This window comes from Erythrolamprus reginae, chromosome 1 (assembly GCF_031021105.1).
Source record: "Erythrolamprus reginae isolate rEryReg1 chromosome 1, rEryReg1.hap1, whole genome shotgun sequence".
Classification (NCBI taxonomy): Eukaryota; Metazoa; Chordata; class Lepidosauria; order Squamata; family Dipsadidae; genus Erythrolamprus; species Erythrolamprus reginae.
The window spans coordinates 359,410,830-359,428,405 of record NC_091950.1 but is presented as its reverse complement, the minus strand read 5'-3'; the positions used below and the strand labels follow the sequence as shown (position 1 = coordinate 359,428,405).

Below are 17,576 nucleotides of genomic sequence, written 5' to 3'. Positions count from 1 at the left end.
ATCAGAAGACAACTTCTTCGGCAACTAAAGTCAATCCAGAGGAACCCAATGGTGGAACAGGAAAGACGGGATGAAAAGGCAAGTTCTCTAGAGGACTTGCTGAGTGGAACAGCTCATTTCCAGCATGTAGCCCTCTATCTCCATTGCCTAAAGCAGATTGAGGTTGGGAAAACAGACCTAGGAAAAACTGACCAAGGGACACTGTTTGATAATCCATTAGTGGATGCTGGTGCATGATTGTGGATGGATGGAGTGTGAATGAGTTTGCAGATGGGCGGTGTGCACCATCCCATGGTTGATGCAGCCGGCAGTATGCTGGTGTGCAATTCTCTGATATTTGGAATGTGTTCGTGGTGCAAGAGAGAGGTCTGGTGTCGGAGTGTACGGATGGGCGGTGTGTGGATGGGTGGTGTGCGGATGGGCGGTGTGCACCAGCCCATAGTGGATGCAGCACGCAGTATGCTGGTGTGCAATTATCTGAGTTTTCGAATGTGTTTGTGATGGAAGAGAGAGGTATGGTGTCGGAGTGTGCGGATGGTTGGTGTGCTGATGGGTGGTGTGTGGATGGGTGGTGTGCGGATGGGCGTTGTGCGGATGGGTGGTGTGCACCATCCCATAGTGGATGTAGCCCTCAGTATGCTGGTCTGCAAATATCAGGGTTTTCGAATGTGTTCGGACAGTGTGCGGATGGGTGGTGTGCGGATGGCCGGTGTGCACCATCCCATAGTGCATACAACCCGACGCAGTGTGACTGAGGTTGGAGATGGGCGGTGTGCACCATCCCATAGTTGATGCAGCCCGCATTATGGTGGTGTGCAAGTATCTGAGTTTTTGAATGTGTTTGTGATGGAAGAGATGTATACTGTCGGCTTTGTCTAATGCGCAGGCTGCGTGGTAGTATAATCCCTAGTCCCAACTTTGTCGGGTCTTCTGGTGCTGTGAATGCAGATTAGCGTCCTTATGATGCGGAACGAGTGGAAAGCGGAGTATATTCCTCTGATGAAGCCAGTGGAATTGGGGAATTGTTACTGAAGTACAATGTTTAGGACTAAGGCTTGTAGATCTCTTTTGGTAAAGGATAGGTAAGATTGAAGGGGTTTTGTTGGAATAAAGACATGAATGGAAGGCTTGTAGATCTCTTTTGGTAGAGGGTAGATAAGATTGAGGGTTCTTTTTTGGTATGAAAATGAAATCAAACCGGTGGATATTCATCGGTTGTAGCCGATGGAATGTGGCACAGATTCCTGAGGTAAAATGTTCAGGACTGAGGCTGGTAGATGTCTTTCGGTAGATGGTATATAAGATTGAATGTCCTTTTTTGGTATGAAAATGAAATGAAACCAGTGGCTAATGTTCTTTCTTTGCAGAGCGTGCTTTTTGCCGGTTTCTTCAGAAGAAAACTTCTTCGGCAACTAAAGTCAATCCAGAGGAACCCAATGGTGGAACAGGAGAGACGGGATGAAAAGGCAAGTTCTCTAGAGGACTTGCTGAGTGGAACAGCTCATTTCCAGCATGTAGCCCTCTATCTCCATTGCCTAAAGCAGATTGAGGTTGGGAAAACAGACCTAGGAAAAGCTGACCAAGGGACACAGTTTTATAATCCATTAGTGGATGCTGGTGCATGATTGTGAATGGATGGAGTGTGACTGAGTTTGCAGATGGGTGGTGTGCACCATCCCTTAGTGGATGCATCCCTCAGTAGGCTGGTCTGCAAGTATCAGAGTTTTCGAATGTGTTCGGGCAGTGTGCAGATGGGTGGTGTGCCGATGGGCGGAGTGTGGATGGTTGGTGTGCAGATGGTTGGTGTGTGGATGGGTGGTGTATGGATGGGTGATGTACGGATGGGCGGTGTGCAGATTCTTGGTGTGCGGATGGGCGGTGTGTGGATGGTTGGTGTGTGGATGGTTGGTGTGTGGATGGTATTTTTGAATGCCGCCCCTCTCCGTAGACTCGGGCCTGCTCACAACAATAATGAAACAATATACAACAAATCTAATATTTAAAAGTAACCAAAACCCCTTATTAAAAGCAAGACATACACACAAACATACCATGCATAAACTGTATAGGCCTGGGGGAGATGTCTCAATTCCCCCATGCCTGAGGGCAGAGGTGGGTTTTGAGGAGTTTACGAAAGGCAAGGAGGGTGGGGGCAATTCTAATCTTGTGGGGGGGGAGCTGACCCTGAGGCATGTAGGGCTTTAGTGGTAATAACCTTTAGTCTAAAAGAGATATCAAACAAAAGTATGTTTATAAAACTCTATACTTCAAAATCTTGCTCAGAAGAATTCAGTGGTGACAGCACATTTTAGCCTAGTGTGTTGTGCAAATCTAGCTGATGTGGTTTCCTTTTTACTTCAGGATGTTTTCCAAACCTAGAACATGAGTTTTAAGTATGAAAACCAAGCTTTTCAAGGATAACCATGTTGTACCAACACAACCCAAGATTTATATCTGAGTTGAAATGCACAGGATCTCATAGCAGTGATTTCAGGAATAAGGAATCACAGATTGAACAGTTTATCTATAACTGAAAAGGAGCCTCTAAAAGGGATGGCAAGGCAGGAAAAGGGGCCTTTTCAGTTATGGTACTCCTGCCCTATTTACAGTCATCCCTTTAGAAAAAGTTGTATTTATTTTCTAAGGATTTTTGAGGGTTTTTTAGCATTTTTATAACTTTTACTGGTATTTACTGGTTTATTATATTTTTATTGCCATTATTACAGCTGCTGACTTTTGCAGCTGTGCTCTTTATAAATGGTGCTTTAATACAGAGTATATATAAGTTGTTTGTGTAACTGGTTTTATGACCATTCATTTCGAGTGAGATAGGAAAGATGGAAGGAAGGAAGGAAGGAAGGAAGGAAGGAAGGAAGGAAGGAAGGAAGAAGAAAGAAAGAAAGAAAGAAAGAAAGAAAGAAAGAAAGAAAGAAAGAAAGAAAGAAAGAAAGAAAGAAAGAAAGAAAGAAAGAAAGAAATGGGATTTATATGCCGCCCTACTCCCAGAGGACTCTGGGAGGCTTACAACGATAGATAGATAGAGAGAGAGAGAGAGAGAGATTAGAAATACAGTAGATAGATAGATAGATAGATAGATAGATAGATAGATAGATAGATAGATAGATAGATAGATAGATAGATAGATAGATAGATAGATAGATAGATAGATACGATGTGTGTGAAGGAGAGAGAGAGAAGGTAAGGGATCCGAATGCTTTCTCCCCTTGTCTGTCAAATCCTTGGAAGATGGGGCGGTGGGCACCTTTCCACCCTAAAAAACGGAGAGATCGGGTTCACCTTCGCGGTCTTTCACCTCTTTAAAAAAAATGCAGGCTAGCCAGCCTCGCTCGTCCAGTGAGCTCGTAAAAGGAGCCGCAGGAGGAGGCTCGCGGCCTCTTTTCTCCAGCCTGTCCCGTGAAGGCCGGACACGGCCACACCCCGCGGGTATAGAGGCGCTGTTATTTTCTCTCCTGGAAATGAATCACCCACACGGCCAGCTTGGCTCTGAGTCCCCTCCGCTCGCCGGGGCTTCCTTGCGAGGGGAGGAAGGCGGGAGGAGCGCTGCAAAGCCGTCGCCGCACCATGGCTGGTATCGCCGCAAAATTAGCCAAAGACCGGCAGCTCGCGCAAGGGCTGGGCTCCAACTCCAAAGCCGTGAAGTACCTGAAGCAGGACTTCCACACGCTGAGGGACGAGTGTCTGGAGGCGGGCGCGCTCTTCCAAGACCCGTCTTTCCCCGCCGCCGCGCCTTCTCTGGGCTATAAAGAATTAGGGCCAAACTCGCACAAAACAAAAGGCATCGTGTGGAAGAGGCCGACGGTAGGAGACCACCACGCAGAGGGGAGGTGGTCACCCGGGAAAGGGGGGGAAGGGGGAGGAAAGGAAAGGAAGCCCAATGCGATTTTAACGACGCGTTTCTCTCCTCTTCGGGAGGGTCGGAGAACGACAATGGAAGCCTGGCTAACAAAGGGGAGGTAATTTTGGGGAAGGAACCTTTCTGTTCTGAAAATCCAGAGTTCCCCCTGAATGCGTGCATGAAGGTGTCTAAAGCTGGCTGGGGAATTCTGGGAGCTGAAGTCCGCCAGACTTAAAGTTGCCAAGGCTGTAGACCCCCTGTTCTAAGGCGGGGTAGGCAAGGTTGAGCAAGACCCCCCTGCTCTAAGGCTCATGACTTGTGGACTTCAATTCCCAGAATTCCTGAGACAATCCTCCTGGCTTAGGAATTCTGGGAATTGAAGTCCACATGTCATAGAAGAGCCTACCCCTGGTCTAAGGTCACCATTGAACCACCAACATCAATGGCCAAATTGTATGAAAGTTTACTATGCATTTATGTTTATTAGGGTTTTAATTTATGTTTTATAATTTAGTTTTATATTTGACTTCTTTTTATTGTCTTGTATTTTTTTATTGTTGTAAGCCGCCCGGAGTCCTTTGGGATTGGGCAGCATAGAAGTCTAATTAATAATAAATAAATAAAGTGATCCTGGCGGATCAAGTCAGGGTGGAGTTGTGCTGCAGAATATCTGCGTTGGGATGGCTTGGCTTCAGCCGGTTAGGAACTGAGCCACCCCCACCCCCTCAAAATAAGCACCCCCCAGTCAAGACTCCCTTTGCAAACTCGACACCACTTTGCATATACAGTATATATATATTATTTATTTATTTATTTATTTTATTATATTTCTATGCCGCCCAACTCCTGAGGTTCTCATTGTGGCTCACAACAAAAATAAACATGGATCCATATAAAGACATTTCAATTTAAAATAATTGCAGCCATCCATACATTCATGGGCCAACTTCACTAGTAACACCCGGGTCAGGTCAATGATCCCACACCTGTTGGAAAAGCCAAGTTTTTACGGCTTTCTGGAAGGCCAATAAGGTGGGGGCAGTGCGGATCTCAGAGGTAGCTGATTCCAAAGAGTTGGGGCCACCACAGAGAAGGCTCTTCCTTGCAGATGCCTCAGCCGACATTGTTTAGCTGACTGGACCGAAGAAGACCAATCCTTTGGGATCTAACCGCAGTGTTTGTTTGCTGTCCTTAATCAATATCTTTGAGAGGCTTAACACTATTCTATAAATATTTTAAAACGCCATCAAAACAAGTTAGAATATATGTGCCTATTAGTCATGGATTCAGAACATTTCAGTCGTTCCACTGTCCATTCCTGCTGATGTAGGACTGGTACTATATTCCTGATTCTTTGGAATGTGTGACGATTATTATTCAGTTTTACATGTTGTTAGAAAGGATAGCCTGTTGTTTCTTTAATGTTCTGGAATTAAAACTGTCTTTCCAGTATCTGTCAGCATTTTTTTCAACTAATCAATTTTACTAAAAGGCATATGCTTCTAGTAAAACGTGTTAGTCAGAAAAAGTGCTGTTTATCAGATTGTTGAATATATTTTGTTTTGCCAGCATAGACAAATACAACTCTCTTCTTACAAAATTCTTCCAGTATGACTCAGTCTGCCCCAAAACACATCAGAGTAGAAGCCCTTCTGGCTAGAAACATTTCTAATGCCTAGAGCAAGAAACCAACAGACCTTTTACTGTCTTATCTGAAAAAGTTATGTAAAATTAAAACACAAAGTCCTGTTTATAGAAGACTTTGTGTAAGACATCTCCAAATTTGCTACAGACTATGCTGAGAGAGGATTATGACAATCTTCTGAGATCTAGAGGATACTAGATTGTGGAAGAATGATTTGTATAGGGTGTTATCATGATCTTCAAAGGTCAGTAAAATGAGGACCCAGATTGTTGAGGGCAATATATTGACTCTGTAAATTGCTTAGAGAGAGCTGTAAAGCACTGTGAAGCTGTATATATGTGTGTTCTGCCGGGCTCTCTGGTAGGAGCCTCCCGAAAATTCAAGGGTACAAATTTCAGACACACACACGTTTGAAAATTCAAAACAATGTTCTTTATCACAAAAGTCAAAATAAACTAAGCACTCTTGTATTGCAAAGAGCACTCGTCCCAAAACAACTGGGTAGTCTGTACAATTTTCCTTAAGCAGTCATTAAGTACTTAGCCAGCAGCTGTGAAGAAACTTCACACCCCTTCTTCTTACAACTAAGTGACACACACACACACACACACGTTGCTCTGCTTTGTTTTCAAAGGTGTGAAAAAGCGACAACCAAAGTCCAGAAAACACAGGATTCCTGACAAACTGCGATCAGATACTCTTCCACAACAGCCAAACCCACATGCTGCTATTTATAGCAGCAACCCTAATTACTGGAGCCCCACCCAAACACAGGTGGCCTCACTTATCTCCTGTAATATATTTATTTATTTATTCATGTATGTATTTATTTATTTATTTATTTATTAGATTTGTATGCCGCCCCTCTCTGTAGACTCAGGGCGGCTAACAACAGTAAAAAACAATGTAAACAAATCTAATATTAAAAGTAGTTTAAAAACCCCAATTTAAGAAACCATGTTCTTACTTGGTCTCTTCTACGCATAATTCTGCACTTGCGTGGATCCAAAACGTCTTCATCTGAATCAATGGAAGATAAGGGAGATTGACTACCTGGGCTGTGTGCCAAGCCCCCCTCTGCAGAGTCACTTCTTCGTCCGAGGAAACTAAACTCTGAACTGATTCTGTCAGCAATAACACATGCCTGTGACATGTTGAAGTTTCCCCTGCATCCACCTCCACATTCCCTGGGGCAGGAGCTGGGCAGGAGCTGGGCCAGAGCCAACCACAGCATATATGTATAAGTCCTATTGCTGTTCTTCCCCAATCTAGTATTTTTCAGATCTCAGATTCTCATATTTGTCCCTCAGCATAGTCCCTAACAAATTTGGGGATGGCTTGCACAAAGTCTGCTATAAACAGGACTTTGAGGTTTAGTTTTACATAGTTTTTTCAGATAAGACAGTAAAAGGTCTGTCATTTATTCCCAATCATTTTGGGAATAAATATGCTTATGCTGAGAGTTTCTATGCCTTTATGGAATGCATCATACATTGGATTTCAACCTATATCCAGGGTGTCACCTATTCCTTCTTGGGCCTCCAGGAGCGAAGATATGTAATCCTTTCTTAATCTGGTGCTCTCCAGATGTGTTGGACTGGAATTTTCATAGATCCCATTCTCAGTGAAAATTCGGAATATTAATTAAGTGGGCAGTTCCATACACTTAACAGTACAGTCTATTAGACAATTATGTTCTGCCCTGATATTTTAAGTAGAATATAAATATTCTACTTATTTCCTTTTTTATTTATCTGAAATAAAAACTCATCATATTCTATTTATACATTGTGGTTATGAGAACTATAGTCCAAAAATATTTGAAGGGCTATATTTCACTGCACTTCTTCATTGCCTTGTCTGTTCTTTTTCACCAACCTTTATATCTTAATCTTCTCTAGATGAATTGATTGATGCATCTACTTACATCAGTTAACTTTACATCAATTTACTTTGTAGAAGCAGCTGATTGGATGTTTCTATCCTTTAGTTACCAAGCAAAAGGAGCTTGCTTCCTTTGTGTCTTTTTGAAATAAGTAGAATATTTGGTTTAGAAATCTCAGTGTGTTTCCCATTGCCAGGGTTATATATTGGTATATACAAATACATGTACACAGACCTGCATATATAAACATTCCTGAGTGGATGCCAGCCATAATTACAGATCCCACTCAATGCACTCTTTGAGAATGAAAGAACAGTTGAAGAAAACACAAACTGTTCATTCAGAGCTGGATTGACAGAGACCTGACAAAGTTTGCTTTGCTGCAGGTTTTACACCGGGTTATAGGCGTTCAAATTTCAGCTAATCCAGAAGAATGCAGTTTTCTAAGTGCCAGCAAAATCAGAAGAAAACTATACAGACTCAGCCTTCCATCCTTCCGAGGTGGGGGACCCGGATTGTGGGAGCAGTATGCTTGCTCTATTAAAAAGTGCTATTGCTAACATGTTGTAAGCCTCCCTGAGTCTAAGGAGAAGGGTGGCATTAAAAAAATTGAATAAATTAAATAAATAAATAAATAAATAAAGCAATAAATAAAGCAATAATAAAATTATAATTGGACCATGCCTATCCATACTCCCGTCCAAAAACTTTTGGATCTCAAGATACTTTAATTACCCAAACTTTTAACAAGCTCTCTCTTGTTACAAACCTGCTGCATCTGCAGAAGAGAATTATCTGAAAATATGATATTAACCAAAATATTGATATTAATCAAAGCTTATTCTCGAAGCACTTTCCTATGTATGTCACTTTCAGACTGGTATGCATAATCTGTCCATAGTTGCCAATGGTCTCTGAGTATTTTTGGAAAAGGAGCGTAAGGTGTGTTGTTTTAATTCGGAAGTTACACCTGAATAACTGGAATACAAAATCAATCAACAAGGGGGGGGAAGCAAACAGTGCACCACCAAAATTTAAGAACAGGCTGGAAAATAAGATCAGTGTGCTAAGATTAGATACAAGTAAGCTAAAATAGTTGGGAAAAAAGCTTGGGTGAAAAAAAAGGAAACCAAAAGAATACAGGATTAAGAAATATCACCTAGAAACAAGAAAGATTAAAGAAGCACTGGAAATAATGAAGGAGAAAATATTATTATTATTATTATTATTATTATTATTATTATTATTATTATTTATTAGATTTGTATGCTGCCCCTCTCCGCAGACTCAGGGCGGCTATAATAGGTATAGCCAAAATGATCAGCAGATATGAAGCCTGAATTGCATACTATAGGCCCGTGATAGCGAACCTGTGATACACGTGCCGCAGGTGGCACACGGAGCCATATCTGCTGGAACGCGACCCGTTGTCCTAGCTCAGCTCCAGCACGTGTGTGCCGGCCAGCTGACTTTTTTGCTGGCGCAGAGCCTCTGGGAGGGCAGATGCAACATATTACTGGCTCATACTTAAGTCATTGTCCACTAAGATCCCCCTCACAATTATTTCTGTTGAGCCAGACATCACCCATTCTTTACCTGTGGTTTTTCTTTACCTGTATAATACTTTAACTTTTCTCATCACTAAACTGCATTTTGTTGGATAGGGTATGCATGACATAGTATGACTGCGTTAATGTGATTTTAAATTGTTTTTTAAATATTATTTTATTGTTTTAAGCCAGACAGAGTCCATCAGGATTGGGTGGCATACAAATTCAGTTAATTAATTAATAATAAAGAAAGAAAGGAAAGAAAGAAAGAAAGAAAGAAAGAAAGCCTAGTGTTTTTCTGTCAAGTCTCTTCTGGATTTTGAGCCTATCTTCTAAAATGTTGGCTGTTCCCCTTAGTTTAGTGTCATCTGCAAATTTAAAGAATTCCCCTTCTATTCCCTCATTTAAATTGTTCATGAAGATGTTAAAGATACTAGGCCTAAAACAGACCTTGTGGTACCCATTGTTTACTTTCCTCCATGTAGATGTAGTTCTGTTGAGAACTACATATTTATCCATACGTTTAATATTATCAGACAACAACGAGTCTTCGGAGAGGGGCGGCATACAAATCCAAATAATAAATAAATAAAATAATAAATAAACATCTCCCTATCCCAGGTCCTTGGGGGGACTTAATAGAAACATAGAAGACTGATGGCAGAGAAAGACCTCATGACTGCATAGGTGGATAAAAATATCAAATCCAGTCTAAACATTTGGCTGACTGTTCAGTGAATGTTAATAATAATGCCCTTCAGTAATGCTTGACTGGTCCTGCTTAGGTTACCTAAACAAGGGCAGTCATAATCTAAACACTAGAAATAAAAATGAATTATGTTTATTTCAGTGCTGTTCAAATTCATTTATTTCAACAGAGTGCTTTGTCTTCCATGAGATTTAGCTGACTGAAACCTTTATGATTTATGTTGAGAAATATAATGTCAACATCTCATGGACATTGATTCCACAGCTGAGGAGGTCCGTAAATAAAACACATACCTTTTAACTAAAGGTTGACTTCTGATGATTGGATCCAGATAAGCTTATTGGCAATGTTGTGGACTTTATGCCTTCTTTGATATTTTTTTTCAGGCTACCAACCATCCTGGAATTCCCAAGCAATTATCTATCTAATTATTCATTATATCCTTAAAGCGGTAGTTCTAAAAGCTTTATTTTATTCTTTATTTTGCCAGGAATTATGTTCCAAACCTCAGTTTATTATTGGAGGTGCCTCCCGGACTGATATCTGCCAAGGGGCTTTAGGTGAGATACGTTCATATGGCTTACCTTCTTCTTGAAGCATCCGTAGAATTATGTGTTCATTGCTGAAAATGCTGTGTCAGAATCTGACGTATTCTTTTCTGTGCTGCATGCAATCCAATCTTCACTGTTTTTAATGTATGTCTTATTTTCCTTAAACAGTGTTACTTGTCTTCTATACATATTCATTTTCTAACCAATCATAAAGTTTCCCCATACGTTATAATATTCAGAATCTTCCTTATTTATAATATTCAGAGTCTTCCTTATTTTCATTGTCAATCTGGTCATTTCCGCACAATCTGAAAGGGAGGTAATTAAAAAAAACCCTACTTCTGCTGTCTTTATATTGTACACAAAATGTGTACAATGTATAGTATTTGTTGGAAGAATGTATTTTGGGAATGCCACACTCATTCCTCATCAAACACTATTATTGGTGAAAATTCATACTTGGGCTATATATGATTATTTGACTAAATGCAGCTACTCTCTCTGTAGGAGTTGATGCCATTCAGTCCTACGTAGACTTCAACATGTTTAATTAAGATAAGACTTGACATTAAACGGTTCAATATAAGATAGCAATGTTTACTTAAGAAATATAAGATAAGGATTCTCTGTGTTAGAACCCATGAAAATTCTAGGCATTTCCATATATACAGTGGTACCTCTACTTAAGAATGCCTCTACTTAAGATCTTTTCTAGATAAGAACTGGGTGTTCAAGATTTTTTTGCCTCTACTTAAGAACCATTTTCTACTTAAGAACCCAAGCCCGAAAAAATTTCCCAAGAAATTTGAGAGCAGCACGAAGGCCCAGCCAGTTTCCTGCCATTCCCCCTTTAATCCTGGCCATCTGGGCTGCCAGGGGAGCCTTTCGGTGGTGCTTAAGGAGGCTTTGGCAGTCCAGAGCGAACAAAGCATTTTTCGTTCTCTGAGTGCTTAGACAGGGAATAAACCTCTGCCAGTGCCCAGAGAAAAGAAATGCTCCCTTTGATCTGGGCAGCTGAGAAGTCACCACAGCAAAGGAAAGGCGCCGGCTACAAAGTGAGCGAGGGAGAGGGGAGGGGAGCCCTTCAGCATGGGAAGGAAGAGGCAGCAGGTAGCAGCAGCAGCAGCCAGTGTACAGGAGGCAGTGTATGGGAGGCAGCCTCGCATCGGGTGTATTGGAGACATGTGTTCCTCCTCACCGCCTCAGAGTCCCTCTTTTTTTAAAAAAACCTTAAAGTTTTGGATTTTTTTGATTCCCCTCACTTCACCTTCCTTCGGGAGCCACTGTCCTCCTCCTCTTCTTCCTCCTCCTTCTCCCACCCAAATTCCAAGCTTTTATTTCTTTCCTAATGGGTTTGCACAAATTATTTGCTTTTACTTTGATTCCTATGGGAAAAATTGCTTCTACTTAAGAACGTTTCTACTTAAGAACCTGGTCACGGAATGAATTAAGTTCTTAAGAAGAGGTACCACTGTATATTTCTATATGTAAGAACTAAAAAAAACAAAAGAGTCTACCTTTTAATAAAACAGTCCATCTGAAAAAGGTGCCACCAAACTTCTTTTGATTTTTGAATAACATCATCTAATTGGCTGTACTTCTACAAGGAGAAATTATGAAGATCAATTCTGTCTTCAAGACCCAGGTGCTTAGATATTATATAGGGATGCTGGATATGAAGCGTTGTGCAGTATGCCCCACAAAGAAAAATGCATATTATCCCAATTCTATCACAGGCAGTCTTTCTTTTTGTTATGGTAATGTCAAGATTGTGGTAATGTAGGCTACACAAAGGCTCAGTGGTAAAAGATGCTGACCTTGTCATCTGGAAAGCTGACAGCCCAGATTTGAGCATGCAACTTCAAGTAAGTTAATAGCAGAGGTGGTTTACTCCTGGTTTGAACTGGTTTGTCTGAAGCGGTAGCAACCCGCTGGTGATGTCATGATGATGTCACGGAACCAGTTTAGTCCATGCTAGTTCATGGGCATCGCCATTTTTAAAAATTTAGTTAATTTTAAAATTATATATATATATATATATACAGTGGTATCTCATCCTACGAACTTAAATCATTCTGTGATGAGGTTTGTAAATAGAAAAGTTCGTAAGATGAAACAATGTTTCCCATAGGAATAAATGTAAAAGCAAATAATGCGTGCAATCCCAAAACTCACCCCTTTTGCCTTGCGCTGCTGGGAAACCCCACCTCCGGACTTCCATTGCCAGCCGAAGCACCCATTCTTGTGCTGCTGGGATTACCCTGAGGCTGCCCTTGCTGGGATTCAAATCAGCACCGCCAAAAATGAAGGGAATCTCAGTGAGGGGAGCCTCAGGGAAATCCCAGCAGCACAAGAACAGGCGCTTCGACTGGCAACGGAAGTCCGGAGGTGGGGTTTCCCAGCGAAAGGAGGCTCAGGGGAATCCCAGTGCTTAGGCTGGCAATGGAAGTCTGGAGGCGGGGCATCCTAGCGGCAGTGGCTTTGATTCGTAATGTGAAAATAGTTCGGAAGAAGAGGCAAAAAAATCTTAAACACCAGGTTCGTATCTCAAAAAGTTCATTAGAAGAGGCGTTCGTAAGATGAGGTATCACTGTATATTTATTCTGAGCATGTGCAGAGGCTGCGTTTCCAGCACTGTGCATGCATCGCCATCTTGCTTTTGGGTTTTGGGGGGAGGGTGTTTCTGGATTTTTTGGCACTGTGCATCCGCTTGCCTGTGAAGCGCTTGCACATACACAAGGTACAACCACATAGTGCAGGAGAAGCAAACTGGCAGCGAGGTAAGTTAGAACTCACCCCTGGTTCTACTTTGGTGGGAAGGTAAGAGTGTTCTGTGTACCTTTGGTGTATAGCCATTCTGGGTCACATGACCACAGAAGATGTCTTCAGACAACGCTGGCTTCTCTCAGCCAAGAAATGAAGATGCAGCACCTCACCTTGATTGGACAAGGAAACCTTTTTCCTTTTTTCTAAAGTCAAGAAGCGTTTAACAAATCTGAATTGTAGGCGAGAAGAAACTTAGTTTACAACAGTGTTTCCCAACCTTGGCTACTTGAAGATATCTGGACTTCAACTCCCTGAATTCCCCAGCCAGCGAATGCTGGCTGGGGAATTCTGGGAGTTGAAGTCCAGATATCTTCAAGTGGCCAAGGTTGGGAAACACTGGTTTACAATAATACATTCACAATTCCTTTCCATAAATCTTTGCAAACTGGTTCTTTTTTCCACCACAATCACATACCACTTCATGCATTGTCTTTTATTCTTTTAATGTCTTGCTCTTTTCTTTACCAAGATTTCATCTTCAACATCCGACCATGAGGTCTTTGGGCTTCCCCTTTCTCTCAACCAATTCACTTTTATGTTTGTTTTGCAATTCGATCCTTATTTATTCTCTGTATAATGAAACAATCTCAATGTATTTTTTGTACTGATCTTAAAAAAAAAATTCAGTCCACATTCATTTAGCACATGTTCATTCAATATGTCTATAGAGAAATATTTTCTTCTTCTTGATTTACCACTTACACTTTAGTATCTCACTTTCACTTGTATTTATATCTTAATTTATATTTAGGCTTATGGGAGACTAAACCATGAAGTAACCATGAAGATAAATCAGTAGAGGCAGTTTAGAAAGTACTGTATGTACTAGTTCAATTTCATAGACTACAGCAGTAAAAGAAAAAGAGAGAGAGAAAGAAACATGTGTTCATTGCATACTGCCATGATTTTTTTTATTTTTTTTATTTTTTTTTATTTTACTTTGTCATACAAATATAGTATTGTATTGTAGTGTGTTTAACATAATATAAGTATAAAGTAGAGATAGAAAATATAAAAATACATTAGGACAGGAACGGTAGGCACAAAGGTCCACAAATTGTTCCCCCCACCAAAATCCTACTCCTTTTACAGACAGTTTTAGTGAATAAAACAAAGAATCCTCACAGCATGGTGACATGACACCGCTATAGAGAAATATTTCTTTTTCTTATGCAAATATGCTTTTTAACTGAAGAGGCATCTGCCCCCTCCCACTCAGAGGAAAACTGTTTAAAGGTCATTGCTGTGATACCATGGCAACATTTTTTGAAAAATGTATAAATACTAAACATGTTTTCTCTATGAAAACACCATTAATTTCCTTCCTTTTGCTCCACTGATTCATTATATACAGTGCACTAAACTTCATGATTATATGCAGCTGGCCAGCAATAACATAGACATTTAACCATATTAGAGTTTGGAGACAAAACACCTCAAATATACTAAGGAATACCCAGAGAGAACCAAGCTTTCTGAATCCTAAATCTTTAATGTAGAAAGTATTAAATTTGATTTGGTTTGTGCTACAAAATTATTGTGAGACATAAATGTGATAAAGGATCATTAATAGTAATTAGTTTACTGTACACATTATATTAAGTGTATCATTGTTGGATCATTAAATATTTCCTCATATAATATCATGATGAAATATTGGCAGCTATCACACATCCACTGTGCCCAAATAGCATATCTGTTTAGACCTCTATGTTCTGTCCTTTAATGCTATAGGTAGGATTGAGCTTTAAGGCAGCAATTCTTTAAAGCAGTGGTTCTCAACCTGGGGTCAGGACCCCTTTGGGGGTCAAACGACCATTTCAAAGGGGTCACCTCAGCTCAGACCATGGGAAAAGACAAATTTCCCATGGTGTTAGGAACTAAAGCTTCTATTCTGGCCCCTTGGAACATATTTTTACAATACGACCAATCAGGCATTTACAGTGGGGTTGTCCCTCTGACCTTCCTGGGGTCCGTTGGAAGAATTGGCGCTAGACTTATGGTTGGGGGTCACCACAACATGAGGAACTGTATTAATGGGTCGCGGCATTAGAAATGTTGAGAATCACTGGGAGGGAAAGTAGGAGGAGACTTAAGATTTTGAGAAGTTCTCTTTGAAGACCGAGAGAGAAAGAAAGAGAGAGCTTTCTGGAAAACGAAGGCCTACCACTGGAGACCATCAGTTTGCTCTGGTGGTGTAGAATATCAGTGGAGGATTCAGAAGGCCATTAATCTAGGATACAGAACTTTGCTGACTCACAACTCAAAAATGGCAAATATTGTGCCAATCCTATCACAGGCAACCTTTCTTTTTCTTTTTAATGTCAAGTTTGTGGTAATGTAGGGGGAGGCACGATGGCTCAGCAGTTAAAGACACTGAGCTTATTTGCTGGAAAGCTGATAGCCCAGATTTGATATCTCAGCACTGTGTGACAGGGTGAGCTCCCATTCCGGCCTCAGCTCCGATCCACCTAAGCAGTTCGAAAGCAGGCAAATGCGAATATAATTAACAGGTACCGCTTCAGAGGGAACACAGTAGTGTTCTGTGCACCTTTGAGGTATAGCCATTCTGATCACATGACCACAGAAGATGTCTTCAGAAAACACTGGCTCCCTTGCCCAAGAAATGGAGATGAGTACTGTACCTCGCCCTAGAGTTGGACATGACTGGACAAATTACTAAAGTCAAGAAGAGTTTTAACAAAGCTGAATTGTAGATGAGAAAATGCTTCTTCTACATCTGCAAACTTCAAAAGCTACTGGTTATTCTTACTGGGATTCTGTCTCTCCAGACCCATAAGGTTGTTTTGATTAACTACACTAGCTTACCTGGACATTAAACCATGATTCATGTGATATTTTAACAGCCTGGGAGATACACCCCATTGCTTCAAAGTGTTTGCTGCTATAATAATGATTGGAAAAAGAACCTTGCTGAAAGGTCTAGTTTCTTTTTCATAGAAATATCACCAAGAGAAATGATGCTGATTTTTTTTAAAAAAATCTTAGGCTAATTTACCGTTATATTTTGGTTCTTTTCATTAGTACCATATGAAATATATGGACCTTGCGGAAAAAAATAATACTAATTCATTTGATTGCAGCAGCAGATAAGTCAAATAAATAAATAAATAAATAAATAAATACATACATACATACATACATACATAAATAAATGGTATCAATAATCTTTAGTTAAGGTATTCAAGTATTTCCCATTTCCAAATATCAGTGAATATTTTCGCCAAATTCCCTGTTATACCTTCCCAGAGAAACTGAATAGCTGGCCAGAAGACATGGCACAGGAAGACAAAACAGAAGCATATCTAAGATACATTGTGTTAATCCAGATCAAGAGCTTCCAACCAAGAAATCAAATGAGAACACAAGGTAGCATGGATAAACAGAAATGTTGCACCAACAATATACGGGCAGAATTTTACCCATTTATTTAGCTGCCCTTATTCTCCAAATGTTCCTGGAGTATCAGCAGGATTCCGAGCCAGAACACAAGCTGATTCTTATTTCCTTTTTAAAGGAGAGCTAAGCTATAGGAAACTTGTGCTGCTGTGAAACACTGTGGGAATCAAATTGAGAAGGATTTCAATGGGTCAACGGGAAGGAAATGCCTTAATTGTCTTCCTTGTCTGGGAACTTACCAAATCTTGAATAGTCTTCAAGGCTGTTTTTATCCCTGTCTAGTATTAAAGACACTTTTCTGAAATCCGTATCATTCTTGGATTTTGAGTATCCAGCTATTGGAGCTTGTCAGCTAACGATAGTGTGATGCTGCTTCTAATTTGGTCCTCATTTGGTCTCGCTACCATCTTTAACCCTGGGATTCTAGTAAGGTGTGAGTCCAATTGCGGACATTTCATTCCCTGGCCCTACAGCTTTGCTTTAAGTGGTGATTCTCCAGGATGATAGATTCAGGTATACTGTCCCCTCCTGTTTCTGGAACCGGGTCTTGATTTCCTATATCTAAATTTGAGCAGTGACTAACAAGCAGGTACTGGAGTGGATAAAACTAGAAAACAAAATCACAAAACTGCATCTCACTTACTTTGGCCATGTAATGCAGGGGAATTTACTAGAGAAAGCAATTACATTTGGAAGAGTTAGTTGTAAAAGAAAACCCAGCTCTCAAAGAACACAATGGCTGGACACTATCAGACAGAGCATAGAAAAACTGGAAGAAATAGTGCAAGATCTGAAGATGTGAAGAGATCTGGCCCATAAAATCGCCAGGAGTGAGACTCAACTGCATGGATCCCATCATCATCAAATATGAGCAGGGAGATGAAACTGTTCTGAGAACCTATATTAAAATAGATTGATTATAAATCATCAAGTCAATGTTGACTCTCAGCAACCACTTAGGTATACTTTCTCCAAGATGATCAGCCCCCAACCTGGTCCTTTACATCTTCTAACATTGCACTCATTGCCAGTGTTATTGTACCCATCTATCGTATTGCTGGTTATCTGTTAAGCATACAAGACCAGGACTGCACATGAAGTTCTAATTAAACTGATTTATTGCTCATGCCTATG

At 40.6% G+C, this 17,576-nt stretch overlaps 1 protein-coding gene across 1 annotated transcript in view; it reads left to right on the top strand.

The window, feature by feature from the left end:
• The first annotated feature begins 3,499 nt into the window (after positions 1-3,499).
• The window catches only part of CAPN2 (calpain 2), a 44,072-nt gene continuing 29,995 nt past the window's right edge, over positions 3,500-17,576 (top strand). Inside the window, exons 1-2 of the mRNA XM_070734354.1 lie at positions 3,500-3,819; positions 10,136-10,205. Coding sequence (XP_070590455.1) covers positions 3,583-3,819; positions 10,136-10,205 — 307 coding nt within the window. The 5' untranslated portion in view covers positions 3,500-3,582. The remainder of the gene's footprint in view (positions 3,820-10,135; positions 10,206-17,576) is intronic.